The sequence below is a fragment of the Rhamphochromis sp. 'chilingali' genome, assembly GCF_963969265.1.
Source record: "Rhamphochromis sp. 'chilingali' genome assembly, chromosome: 2".
Classification (NCBI taxonomy): Eukaryota; Metazoa; Chordata; class Actinopteri; order Cichliformes; family Cichlidae; genus Rhamphochromis; species Rhamphochromis sp. 'chilingali'.
In genome coordinates this window covers 44,239,260-44,253,157 of record NC_137930.1, presented here as the reverse complement: position 1 = coordinate 44,253,157, position 13,898 = coordinate 44,239,260, and the positions used below count along the sequence as shown (strand labels likewise).

General features: G+C 41.2%; 1 protein-coding gene across 7 annotated transcripts in view; it reads left to right on the top strand.

The window, feature by feature from the left end:
- Nucleotides 1-13,898, top strand: part of LOC308390315 (metabotropic glutamate receptor 8-like) — a 147,713-nt gene that overhangs the window by 116,009 nt on the left and 17,806 nt on the right. For 4 of the 7 annotated variants that reach the window (XM_080872182.1, XM_080872184.1, XM_080872183.1 and 1 more), the window contains one exon: nucleotides 10,485-10,685. In XM_080872182.1, the coding sequence (XP_080728308.1) occupies nucleotides 10,485-10,685 (201 nt within the window). Of the gene's footprint in view, nucleotides 1-10,484; nucleotides 10,686-10,867; nucleotides 10,990-13,898 lie in introns of all 7 variants that reach the window. The other 3 variants (XR_013970425.1, XM_080872186.1, XM_080872187.1) reach the window with 2 other exon arrangements.

Here is a 13,898-nt window from a genome sequence, read left to right as displayed (position 1 = left end):
ATTACCATTCTGTTTGTTTTTGTGTGCGAGCTGAACCAGCTTACAGAGAAGCTTGTTTAGATAATGGGAATGACCATGTTGTTTTCTAATTCAGGTTGTGAGATGCATGTTAGAGTAAGAGAGTGAAGCCTAATGTTATCCTAATACACATTTAAAGGACAAACTCAACACTTTGGCCATTTGTAGGGTAACATAAAAAAGCTGCTGCTGTGTTTTTACTTAGTGTACACAGATTATATTGAAGTTGCAAATATTAAATTAAATGCTGTTCATCAACTTTGATAGACTTAAATGATAACTTAGGGCACTAAAAACATCAGTGTTGTTGTTTTTATTCTCCATTTTACACTTGAATGCACCAGCTTTTCCTGTTTTAAATTTACTCCTATTGCTATGATTATAATTTCAATCATTAGTCTGGCTATGTGCATCTTAAATTTTGATAATTATAGCTTCCCATATGGAAAAGATATATATAAATCTTATAAAGTTTGTATCTGTTGTGTATGAAAAGCATACAAGAGTGAAAACAGATATAAGATCCCTTGAAAAATTATATAAATGAAACATGTATGTTTTGGATACTTACTAAAATAATATATGAAAGTAATGAGAAAGTGGCCACTTTCATGAGTAAATCATATATGCCTTATATGATTTACTATATGAAGTAGGCCACATCTTATGCAAGTCTTTTATAAGTTTTTACTATTTTTTTTCCATATGGGTTTACAGACTGTTCCTAGTTAATCAGATAGGTTAAAAAAAGAAAAAAGTGTTGAATTTTAAAGTAACACGTTTTTTCGAACTCCTAGTGGACAAACTGTCAAACTTTTCTGTGTGGCAGGCAGGCAGGACCTGGAGGACAAGGCATAAAACTAAAAAATAGTTTTATTGCAAAGGCCTTATAAAAACACAATGAAAAACAAAACAGGTCAGAAGCAAAAGTATATAACCAAAAACTCTTCTAACCCTAACACACGAGAAGGAAGGACACAGCTAGAAGGGAGAACATGACCAAGAGCAAAAGGAAGACTGAGACAATGTATACACCCAGTGTAACAAGGGGAAAGGGAACCGAAGCTAATTACAGATGAGAGATTGCATTTGAATGCCTTGTGTTTTCTTGTCAGAGGTGTGGACTCGAGTCACATGACTTGGACTCGAGTCAGACTCGAGTCATTAATTTTATGACTTTAGACTTGACTTGAAAAAATGTTCTAAGACTTGTGACTTGACTTGGACTTTTACACCAATGACTTGGGACTTGAATAGTTGGGTTGCGGTCACGTGGTTCTGATGACGTGCGGAGGCAGCGCGATTTTTGAGTGGAGGGCGGAAGTAAACATGGAGGACACTGTGGAGAGTCAGGAGAGCAGCTATTGTGCAACTTTAGACCCCGTTTCTCGGGAGAGATATAAACAGATAGTTAAAAAATATATCGGACGTGATCCGTATTCTTTGAAAATGTCCGAATACACCACAGAAGTAAAGGATTTGCCTACTATCGAGGCTGTGGATATCACCAACTACTTGGTCCTCCAGACTTCTTACTACACTAGGCAGCAAATGAAAGCTTTCAAGAGTCTGGAGGCGTACAATTTTTTTGTCAGCGGGTGGGTCCACAACCTTGGAACAAAACGTCTCCGTGATGGATACAGTTTGGTGTTTGCAAGGGTGAGTGTTTGTTCTTATATTGCTTTATCTTAAACACGCTAACAGTTAGCGGTAGCGGCTTTAACGTCAACAAACATGCCACATCCTTAGGACTTCGTTAGAGTGACAGTTGTTTGTTTCAAGGTAAACCATTCTCAGCGGTCTAACGAGACACCTCTGAAGACTTGGGTAATTGCAAAGGAGGATGGAGAAGTGATTGCAGCTCATTGCAATTGTATGGCAGGGTTAGTAGCCTGTTCTCCACTGTCACTAGGCTCAAATCCGGGCTCTCAGCCGTCTGTTGCATATCCAAAATCGCCTCTGCACATCGATGCTGTTCTGCCTTAAGCTTCATTCTTTTCTCTCGTTTGAGAACTGATTCCGATCTGGGTTTTCATTCGTAGCCGAGATTGACCGTCGGAGCCCAGTCCTCCGACTCTTCGTCATCCAAAGCACTTGGGCAGCCTATAGTCCCAATCAAGTCAATATTAGACTACTAACTTAAAAGCACTAAGTAAACGAGAATTTAACGACAACCTAATGCTAATAAGTTCGTTTGCAAACATAACATTACCTCTGACGAAGTGGTCGCTGCAGACACGGGCATTGGCAGACTCTGCTCCTCCCGACTGTAAACGTAAATTTAAAATCCATTTTTTCCTACGTTTTTCGGTTAGAATTTTCCATTTTTCTCCTCTTCGATGGGCTATTTTTGGTACCCTAAAATACCGTTTATCAGTTTCTCTGGTCGACCTACTGGAGCATCCGTAAACACAACAGGACATAGGCATTTTGTGTACTGTCTGTCTGTGATTTTGCGCTTATCTTTTTCACTTCCGACCGCCAGTCAAATTTCGCGCTTTACGTCGACGTCACGTCTACGTCAAATGAAACCTAGCTATTGGACTTGAACCGGTTTACTTGAAAAGACTTGATATTTCACCCCAAATATAAAATTTAACATGCATATTATATAGAGATTGAAAATGTGACGTCATTCACGGGTAGAACCGCAAAGGATTCTGGGAACTCGTGGCAAGAGGTACTAGCGCACACAGACTTTCAATTGAAATCAGTTATACAGCGATAAAAAGAAACACAAAAATGGCAAGAAGCTGTTGTATTATTAACTGCAATAGCCGGTCGCATGACAGCCACGGGAAGCCGACGGGTAAAGAGATCGGTTGTTATCGGATTACGTCGTTGAAGAGAAATTGTTCGAGCCATGTTTCCGAAGTAACAAAGAGGCGACTGGATTGCAGCCATTCAAAGACCAAATATAACGTCCCAGAACACTCCAGCTCACAGGTTAGTCTGCTCCAAGCATTTACACGAAGGTCAGTGTTTTTTAGTAGTTAATACGTCATTTTTCTTAACATAATTGGTGATATAGGTTACAAGCAAGTCTGGCGCTGAACAGAAATGGTCGCGCTATGCTCCTTTGTTTATTGTGCATAAATAGTGAATTGTCCTGACATGATATTGCGTTTCGCTTCTGTTATTATGGTACATTGACAAAAACATACTTTTATTCACAGGATAAAACGGGTTTTTTTGTATCACTAATTGCCCAGTACGATTACAGCATACAATATTATTGTCACTGCTACATTTCTGTGATGCTACCAGAAATTATTTCCACTACTAATTAATTATCGTTGAGCTCAAAGGTCCTATTAATAAACGGTTAAGGAATGTGTATTTATGACGACAGTTTGTGAGACTGGTAAACTTATGATACGTATTGTAATAGAGTGAATTGTTGCCCCCCAGTGGTAAAATACAGAAGTGCCTGTTACAGGGCTAGTTCTTGGTTGACCAATATATAACAACAAAAAAGGGTAGTTTTCTGCACCGCTAAGAAACAACAAGTTAGTGTGTGATGTCCTGCTGTTCAATAAAGGCACCTATCCACGTCCTTCTGTCCTGATCCTTTTAAGAGCCTAATCCAGAATATCACAACTGGCGACGAGGATTCTAAAGATTTCCACAGCGTGACAGAGGCTGTAGGAGGGTTGTGTTCACATGTAAAGAAAAAGACAAATCAAGACGTTTTCTTCACGGCTGCAGCGGAACAGCTTTTGGTGAGCTAACATGGCGATGCATGTGGGTCGTGTTGAAGAGTATAATGAATCGAAGGAAGATTTTGAGTCATATTTGGAGCGGTTGGAGCAATGGATGTTGGCAAATGATGTTTCCGATGAGAAGAAAGTGTGCACGTTTCTCTCTGTGATCGGAGCAGATACATACAGGCTGCTAAAGAATCTTGTGTCTCCGAGGGTACCGAGTACCATGGGATATGCAGCGCTGACTGGGGCGTTAAGTGCGCATTATAAGCCGACTCCAGTGGTGATAGCTGAGCGTTTTCGTTTTCAGAAACGTAACCAGAAAGAAGGGGAGGCAGTTTCTGACTATGTTGTCGCCCTGAGGCAGTTGTCAGCCACATGTGATTTTGGACAATATTTGGATGAGGCCCTGAGGGATCGTTTTGTTAGTGGGCTGCGTTCTGATGCTGTGCAGCGCAAGCTACTATCGGAAAAGGATCTTACATTTCCACGTGCATGTGAGATTGCCGTATCCATGGAACTCGCTTCGAAAAATACGATGGAGTTCTCAGGACGCCAGGACCCTCACCACGTAAATGCCTTGACAAATGCTCCAAATTTTTTCAACAAAGGATGGAAAGGACAGAACAGGCAAGAGGGCAATAACAAGCCAAAGAACTGGAAGGGACCTAAAAAAGACACAGGAATGAAGCAACCATGTTATCGTTGTGGTGGAAAGCATTCAGCACGTGAGTGCAAATTTAAGAGCGAAAAGTGTCATGTTTGTGCAAAAATAGGACACATTGCACGTGCTTGCAGGAATAAAAAATTCAGTCAGCAAACTCAGTATTTGGAAACTGAGGATGAATGCTCAAGTAGGAATGATGAAGCTGAACTTTTTGGAGTTTATTCAATGTACTCCATCACCTCCAGTGAGAAGGGATACACAGTGGATGTTGCGCTTGGGAGCAAGAACACCACCATGCTGCTGGATACAGGATCAGCAGTGTCGGTAGTATCAGACAAGTATTATCAGATGCATCTCACTCATTTCCCTATAAAACCAGCCAGTGGGCTAAAGCTCAAGTCCTACTCAGGCCAACACATTGCTGTGCGTGGATATATTATGTTACCAGTACAGTATGGGACTCAAAACATCACCCTACCACTGATCGTTGTTCAGGGAGACAGACCAGCTCTGATTGGACGAAACTGGTTAAAGAAACTACAGCTGAACTGGAAACAGATTTTCACAGTACACAAGGTACTGGTGCAGAAAGAAGCAAAGCCAGGAGTACTAGAAGTGATTCAGCGCCATCAGGCAGTGTTTTCGGATGACCAAGGCTGCATAAAGGGATTTAAAGCTAGAATCCACACTAAACCAAACACCACACCAATTTTCTGTAAAGCTCGCCCAGTTCCTTATGCACTAAAAGAAGCTGTGGAAAAGGAGCTGGACAGATTGGAAAAGGTGAAGGTTATTTCAAAGGTTGAGAAAAGTGAGTGGGCATCCCCTATTGTTACTGTGCCAAAGGCAGACAAAACAATTAGGATATGTGGTGACTACAAAGTCAGTGTCAACCAGTGTGTTGAAGAGGAAAGATATCCACTTCCAAATACTGAAGATTTGTTTGCCACTTTAGCTGGAGGAATATCCTTCAGTAAACTTGACCTTTCTCATGCCTATCAGCAGCTACAGTTAGATGAAGAATCAGAGAAGTATCTGGTCATCAACACACACAAAGGTCTCTATAAGTACAATCGCCTCAGCTATGGTGTTTCCAGTGCTCCGGCTCTTTTCCAGTCTGTGATGGATCAAATCCTTCAGGGGATGGAGCATGTCACCTGCTTTTTGGATGACATCCTCATCACTGCTTCATCTGAAAGGGATCATTTGAAGAGGTTGGAGGAAGTACTCACACGTCTGGAGAAGCATGGTGTCAGAGTGAAGCTTTCCAAGTGCCACTTTCTTCAGAGCAGTGTGGAGTACCTGGGACATCGTATTGACAGGGATGGTCTGCATCCTTTAGAGGAAAAGGTAGCAGCCATAGCAAATGCACCAGAACCAACAAACGTCACTGAACTGAAGTCCTTTCTTGGTCTTCTAAATTACTACAGTCGATTTTTGGAAAATCCATCCACCATTCTTCAGCCTTTGCATAACCTGTTGAGAAAAGATGCTAAATGGATTTGGACCATGGAATGTGCAAAAGCATTCAGGGATGCAAAAAGTCTACTGCTGCAGAACAAAGTGTTGGTGCACTACAGCACAAATCTGCCATTGAAGTTAGCCTGCGATGCATCACCTTATGGATTGGGCGCAGTCATCTCTCATGTCATGGAAAATGGAGAGGAAAGGCCTGTGGCTTTCGCATCAAGAACATTAACTGAAGCTGAGCGAAAGTATGCCCAGATAGAAAAAGAGGCCCTTGCCATAATTTTTGGAGTAAAGAAATTCCATAAATATCTGTATGGAAGGAAATTCACCCTCATAACAGATCATAAGCCACTGCTGGCTATACTAGGGCCAAAGTCAGCTGTCCCAACACTCGCTGCACTAAGAATGCAACGCTGGGCTCTTATTCTAATGGCATACAATTATGACATTGAATATAGAAGATCAGCTGAACATGCTAATGCAGATGCATTGTCACGTCTACCTCGGAATACGCCAGACAACATTGCCGCTGAGGGAAGTATCTTCTATTTCTCACATGTGGAAGAGCTACCAATAGTAGCTAAAGACATTGAGAGAGCAACCATGAAGGATCCAATCCTCAGCAAGGTCTGGAGCTACACCATGAATGGGTGGCCAAGTTATATGCAAGACGAATCACTTAAGCCTTACTTTACACGCAGACACGAGCTGTCAGCAGAACAAGGATGTGTTCTTTGGGGACAACGGGTCATCATTCCACCGGTTTACCAACAGAAAGTGCTGGAAGACCTGCATCATGAACATCCAGGTATCTGTCGTATGAAAGCACTCGCTCGCAGTTACCTGTGGTGGCCAGGCTGTGATGGTGATATACAAGAACTGGTTCAAAGCTGCTCAGTCTGTCAGGCTGTACAGAAGTCACCACCCGTTGCACCACTCCATCCGTGGAAGTGGCCTGAGAGAGTTTGGCAACGGATTCACATTGATTTCGCTGAAAAAGGCAAGCAGTACTTTTTAGTTGTCATTGACAGTCATTCAAAATGGTTGGAAGTGTTCCCTATGCCATCCATTACCTCACACAACACCATTGAGGTTTTGAGAGGGTTATTTGCTTCATATGGACTTCCAGAAGAGCTTGTTTCAGACAATGGACCTCAACTTGTGTCAAAGGAATTCAATCAGTTTCTGGAGTTAAATGGGATCAGACACACAGCTGTTCCTGCCTATCATCCTGCATCAAACGGGGCAGCAGAGAGGTCAGTACAAATCCTGAAACGATCCCTGATGAAAAATGTGCTGGAAGCAGATGGTAAGGCCACATTGCCACTCAGTCATCGTTGGGCAAACTTCCTTATCATGTATCGCAGTACACCGCACACTGTAACGGGTCGTACACCAGCAGAGTTGTTCCTGAAACGTCAGATCCGGACTCGCTTCAGCCTGCTGAAACCTGAACTAAGCAGACACATTGAACAGAAACAGTCTGAGCAGAAGCGACACCATGATTACAAAACCCAACCTGTTCGTGTTTTTTCGGAGGGAGACGCTGTGCGTATCCGAAACTTCAGGGGGGGGGAAACAAAATGGACTCAGGGAACAGTTCTGAAGAAAATGGGAAGTGTTACTTACCTGATACAAGAGGGACAGAGAACACGCACAATACATGTGGATCACCTGTTACCATGGAGACAGACTGTGGAGAAACCCCCAGTTATATTTTCACCGGTTTCAGAGGGACGGCCAGAAGTGATTATGGACAGTGTTGTTCCAGAGATACCACCAAGTCCACCTGGGATTTTAACATCACACTCCTTACCTCCTGAACCACCTAAACAGACAACCGATGAACCACCAGTATCCAACCCAGAAACCACCCAAAGCCCATCTGTGGAACGCAGATACCCAGAGAGACGCAGAGTTCCCCCAAAGAGACTGAATCTTTGAAAATGTAGAGTTATGTTTTAGTTATTTACTGCCAGTTATTTTAGAAGTGAAGAGTTAATAATGGAAGTAATGGCTACATTTGTTCATTGTTCGTAAGGGCCACAGAATATTTCTTTTTGGTGGGGGCAGTGAAATACATTCTTTAAAGGGTTGCTTACTTCAATTACAAATCTAAAAGGGGAGGAATGTAATAGAGTGAATTGTTGCCCCCCAGTGGTAAAATACAGAAGTGCCTGTTACAGGGCTAGTTCTTGGTTGACCAATATATAACAACAAAAAAGGGTAGTTTTCTGCACCGCTAAGAAACAACAAGTTAGTGTGTGATGTCCTGCTGTTCAATAAAGGCACCTATCCACGTCCTTCTGTCCTGATCCTTTTAAGAGCCTAATCCAGAATATCACAGTATGATGGTCTTTCGTTCTACACTGTGCGTTTCAAGGTCCTGCACCCATCCGTCGGTAAACTGTACCTGGGCTTGTTGCAGTGACCTGAAGTTACTAAACTTCATGAGTGTATGCACTCACTCCAAGAACCGTATAATTATAAATATGCATATAAATATGCTACGATGAGATAGCTGACTTCATCTAACTAGCAAATGTTGTCCAGGCTACGTTGGTGATGCAGTTTTTTTTTAATGTGTATGATATTTTTGTCATGCGATTTTAAAGCCGGTCCTACAAGCGCATCCAAGAATAACATGCAGCTTATCTCAGAACTGTCGGTGAAAATTATTCTTGGAGCTAGGTTTAATTGAGCTGCATTTTAAAGAGGTGCAATTTCACAATTTGTGTATATTTTCTAAGTTCACTATTTTGTCATGTGTTGAGAAAAACACAGATTTAAAAATTACATGGTCTAATATTTACATTTAGCATATAACTGCAACATGCTTTTTTTCGTTTTTTTGAATGACTCGAAAGGACTTGAAATTCAAAGTTTCAGACTTGTGACTTGACTCGGACTTTTACACCAGTGACTTGAGACTCGACTCTGACTTGCCTGACATTACTTGAGACTTGACTTGAGACTTGAGGATAAAGACTTGAGACTTACTTGAGACTTGCAAAACAATGACTTGGTCCCACCTCTGTTTCTTGTGTACATGTTCCTGTTTGTGCTGCAGTTTGCTCAGTTGGGGACATAACCAGATGAACTGATGTACCTAGACACAGGCTCAGCATCTTTCCCTCTTTCCTTCTCTGTTTGAAAGCAGCAACAATGTCTGAAGGGTTTAAGCAGCTGTTTAGTATTTAGCGCCACTCAAAAATGCGTTTCAAAATGTGTGTGTGTTTGTCTTAGTGTGTGATGGTGTCTCAGCTTCTCTATGTCGTTGTGAGAAGCTACATTCAAATTTTACTTTGATGATGTTGCACCGACTCTTCAAGTAAAGCGCTATACAAATACAGGCCATTTACCATTTACATTCTGTCAGCCTCGGTTGTTTGACATCCTGTGCTGTCTGCTCACCATTCATGGGTCAGCCATATAGATATGTAATCACTCTTTATCTGTAATTAGTCAGAGCAAATGTCTCCATTTGGACAGATCCTTCCTCTCTTGTCTGCCATCAAAATTAAATTGGATTTTTGAAGCTCCTGTTAATCCAACAAGGCCTTGTCTCTTGTCTATGGAGGGTCCAGTCCAATAGTTAGTCTTCCCCTCCTGTCTTTCTCTTTTCCTTTTTGGCGTGCACCAACATCATGGTGCAGCGTGCCTCTAGTAACACCAATAATTCTCTAGAAAATCTGGAAAAAACTTTGCATAATGTCTTCTTTGATTTATTTTTAAATCAACAAATGAGATCAGGTATCTTTTTATGTTAATGGGTTTATTAGAGGAAATGTTGCTCTTTTCATACTCCCATGATCTTTGTTAGTAACTTCTTGCCTAACGGAAAGGATGAGTGCCGTAACCTTTGGGTTAAAAAAAAGAGATCAAATAAAGAGGTGGGATGAGATTGACTCAGATATATATTAGTAAAGGTAGTTGAACAGTATTGTGCTTATTTCTTTGCTCTCTGAATGTGTGGTGTTTTTTTTTTTCTTTTCTTTTTTCCCCGTGGAGCCTAAAGATGAATATGTCAGTGCTTTAGTTTCTTAGTCATTTTAATGTTGCTGCCTGAATGAAACCCACAGTGATATTTGTGGTCCTCAGTAAACAACTCCTTTTAAGGCATTTTCCATGGCAGTTTTGACTTGCTTGATTTTTTTCAATGGAGTGGTACCAAAAAGACCAAGAACTTTGCCAAGGAAACCATTTAATCACAAATATGTACAGTTGGCACACAATAGAAAAACACTGGAAAAAGTGACACTATACATTTTTTAACATAATAACTATTTTGCAAGTGGTGAATTTATTTTTTTACTCCTTACTTAAGAAAATCATAATTCTGCTTAATCATATTTATGGTTTTATATAAAAAAAAAAACTTAAGTATCCTAAAGTCAAAGTATTAATTATGCAGAATGTTCTCTTTTTTATATATGATATTATTGGATGATAATTATTAAGTCATTTGTAAGTCAGTCATTCAAGTCATTACTTTAAGCAACCATTAGAAGGTCCAAAATAGACCCCAGCTGAGTTCCCCATTTAACCATAGTGAGTTCACTGAACTTTCAGCCTGCAATATATTTTATATGTTTGGTAATTTAAGTCGATCAACTTTGTTTCAGGGTTGGAGAAAGTTGGCCGTGACTCCATCTATGAACAAGAGGGGAAGGTGCAGTTTGTGATGGACGCCGTCTACGCGATGGCCCATGCTCTGGACCACATGCACCGTGAGCTCTGCCCAGGGTACCTTGGCCTGTGCCCTCGTATGACCAACATTGATGGAAGAGAGCTGCTGACCCATATCCACGCCGTCAACTTCAATGGTGAGACTTTGGAGTGATTCAAAATTCCATAGCCAAAGGTGAACACAATTCATTCTTGAGACCTGAAGATCTCAAATTTTTTCTTCTTTGTAACGGTATAAAGAATGAAAGGTGGTGGATTGGCCAGATGCTAGTCGTTGTATAAAAAATAACTCTGTTGTTTGGTGGTGGCTATGGCGGAGCTTCCTCAGATTCAGTAAAATTAGCAAGTGGTGGAGGCCAACAGGTGGATGAGAGAAAGGGGAGGCAGGAGGAGAGACCCAAGGCAGCCGCCGGTCCGAGTGTCAGGTGAACTGAACTTCAGGTAAGAAGTTATGACCTGCAGTCTATCTGTGTCAGATATAATGCAAGTTTAGGTGGAGTTTATTTTCGTTGTGCTGACTTTTTACAGTCAGTTACAATAACTCGTACTGCGTGCTAGCTAGCATGAGGAGTTTCTATACAGCTGGGGGGGTGCTTTGATTTTACTGATATCGTAGTGAACTTTATTTTATTCATAAGGTTAGTTAGTAGAGTTGCCAACCATCCCGAAAAAAAACGAAATCTCCCGTATTCAGAGAAAATATTACGCGTTTCGTGTTGAGGTGAAAAGGAACAGTTTGTCCCGTACTTCAGCTAGAATGGAAAAAGACACAAAGCTGGAGTTATTCTGTCGTTACGCTGTCAGCTGCCTCTTCTCCTCTCATTCTCTCCCCTCTCTCTCCTGTTTCTACTTCAATCATGAAACTGATCAATGATCAGCTGATCGGCTTTTCTCTCTTGTTTGTTTATCGCCCAATTTGCGCCAGAAAGAAGAAACCGGCAAATGTCGCGCTAAACAACAGCAGCGCATTTAAGCTTGATAAGCTTTTGTTAGAATTTATTTAATATTAATTTCTAGTATCAGCTGATGTTTGCTGGAGCCACAGCTGTAAAAGCTGCTGGTCACGATATCGGTTTGGATATGTGGTGAGAGGGAAACATGAAGATGAAACCAGGAGATGTCCTTACTGAATCATCAGAGCTGAACAGGTGATGGAGAAACAGGTTTACCTTTTAGGTGACATGAATGAGTTGAAGGGAAGTTATGAACTGTTTCTGAGAGACAAATAACACCAGGATCCTTTTTTTTACGTAGCTGACAGCTGACACTGTGCAGGGGCGGATCTAGCAAAGTTTTGCCAGGGGGCCAGGTAGGGCATTAACAGGGAAAGGGGGGCACAAAGAAATACTTTCTTATTCTCATTTAAAATGTCTCGCTTTTATTAAATACTTATCTTACTTATCTTACTTATCTTACAACCAAAGTTTTTATCTGACGTAAAATGTGTAGAAATCATACATATAACATCGAAGCAGTTGGAATACATAGATGTGCGTGTTCATGGAGCTGCATTTTCACCTGCTGGACATCACTACCTGACAAGTTTAACTGGCTTCAGAACATTGCAGAGGCATTATTGACAGTATTTGGCTCTACATATCTGTGTGAGCAGATTTTCTCTCACATGAGTGTCCTCAGGTAACCGTCTGAATGCTGGACACTTGGAGACCTGTGTCTCTGAGTGGGAGACCAGAGATCAGAGTGTATTAACAACATGCCATATGGACCCAGTTTATTTTTCTTATCATTGTTGTGAGGAGACCATAAATAGCATTTGTATTTTCTGTTGTATAGTCCATTTGCTGTTATGGAGTTCTTGTTATGTCTGTTGTGTCTTTTTTTGTTGCAAAATAGCTGATAACTATTCACTGATAGCTGCCAACATCTGCGAACAAATATAATTCTATAAAGTGGTTCTATATAGTGTGTAACTGTTAACATAGAGCGTTATTAAATGTATTGCTAATGCAATCATATGGCACACTGACTTCTGAGGAAATTTTAGGGCGGAGGCTGTATTATGGGGTGACTTAATCTTTCCTAAATCTAGGCATTTTACAGGGAAGAACACACAAATTGTATTGCAAGTAATTTTAAGCGCGGCATACAATTTTTAAGTATGACTTAAGTAATTTTACATACACCTTAGGTTATTTTAAGTACTATGTAATTTCATGGTAAAGTAATTTATGTCCATTAGGTGAACAGAGGTTCTCTTAAAGCAAAAAAAAAAAGAGTTTTTCTTCAAACGGAAAGTGATATTTAAATTGCTTACTGTCTTTCTATCTTGTGTTTTTCAAGCAAACATCTCCTTGTGTGTGCTAGGACCTACAAAAAACTAGTGTGAAATATCAAATTGAGTGGTAAAAATAATGACAAAAAATCCATCCACTTGTTTAGCTGACCTATTGTCAGCTGTCTGGAGACAGCAGGGTCTAATCTGCTGATAATAAGTAACTGCGACAATACTACTACATATTACATATTTGGCTGCTCTCTAGCCATGTGCATAAAGTCTGATTAGCCCTATAATATACTAATACCTCATTCACCTATTCACACCCACAAGCACTTTTGTCTCTTCTTTTTCTACCTAAATGCTGTCTGTCTAACAATCACACATTCATATGAGCAACTTCCGGAACTTCTCTTGCCAAAGGATATTTGACTTGCCGGCAAACCACCAACCTTCCAATTTGTAGATGACCTGCTCTACCTCCTGAGCTAAAGCCACCTCATGATTCGAATGAACTTACAAATCATGGACAAAAATGGAACATTTACTAAAGGTTGAGTGCAAAGGCGCAATGGCTGCTGGCTTACCAGCTGACATTTTGGGCAGGATGTGCACTATCAGTGAGCCCGCCCTGGATGCCCACCCTTAAAATGTTGCCGTTATTTCCTCCAGAGTATTTCCAGCTGTAAGGATTTTTATGAATCACCTGGAATATCAGTTCCCAACAGCTTTTAAGAACTGCCCCCAACATCCCCATGCACACAAAGAATTTCCACATGCTATACCTGTCTCGGGTTCAACATTGTATGTCCCTCCCAGACTGGGGGAACATGCTGGGATGCTGAAGATGTAAAACATCTGCCCCACCTCTATCAGTGCACACTCCCTGCAGAGATATCCCAGACACCCCCACCTCCAGCACTCCTGCCCCAGCATCTGTGTGACTCCCCATGAAATGGGTGAAGCGCCTGTAGCCACCAGCACCTGAGGAGGGGAAACAGATAAAAATGAGTTAGTAAGGCTCCATGGTAGTCTGTGACACCGGAGGTGGACTGAAGAGCCTTTTCCGGCCAGCGCTGGTTCATTTCCACTGGCAACTGTATCTACATGCTGA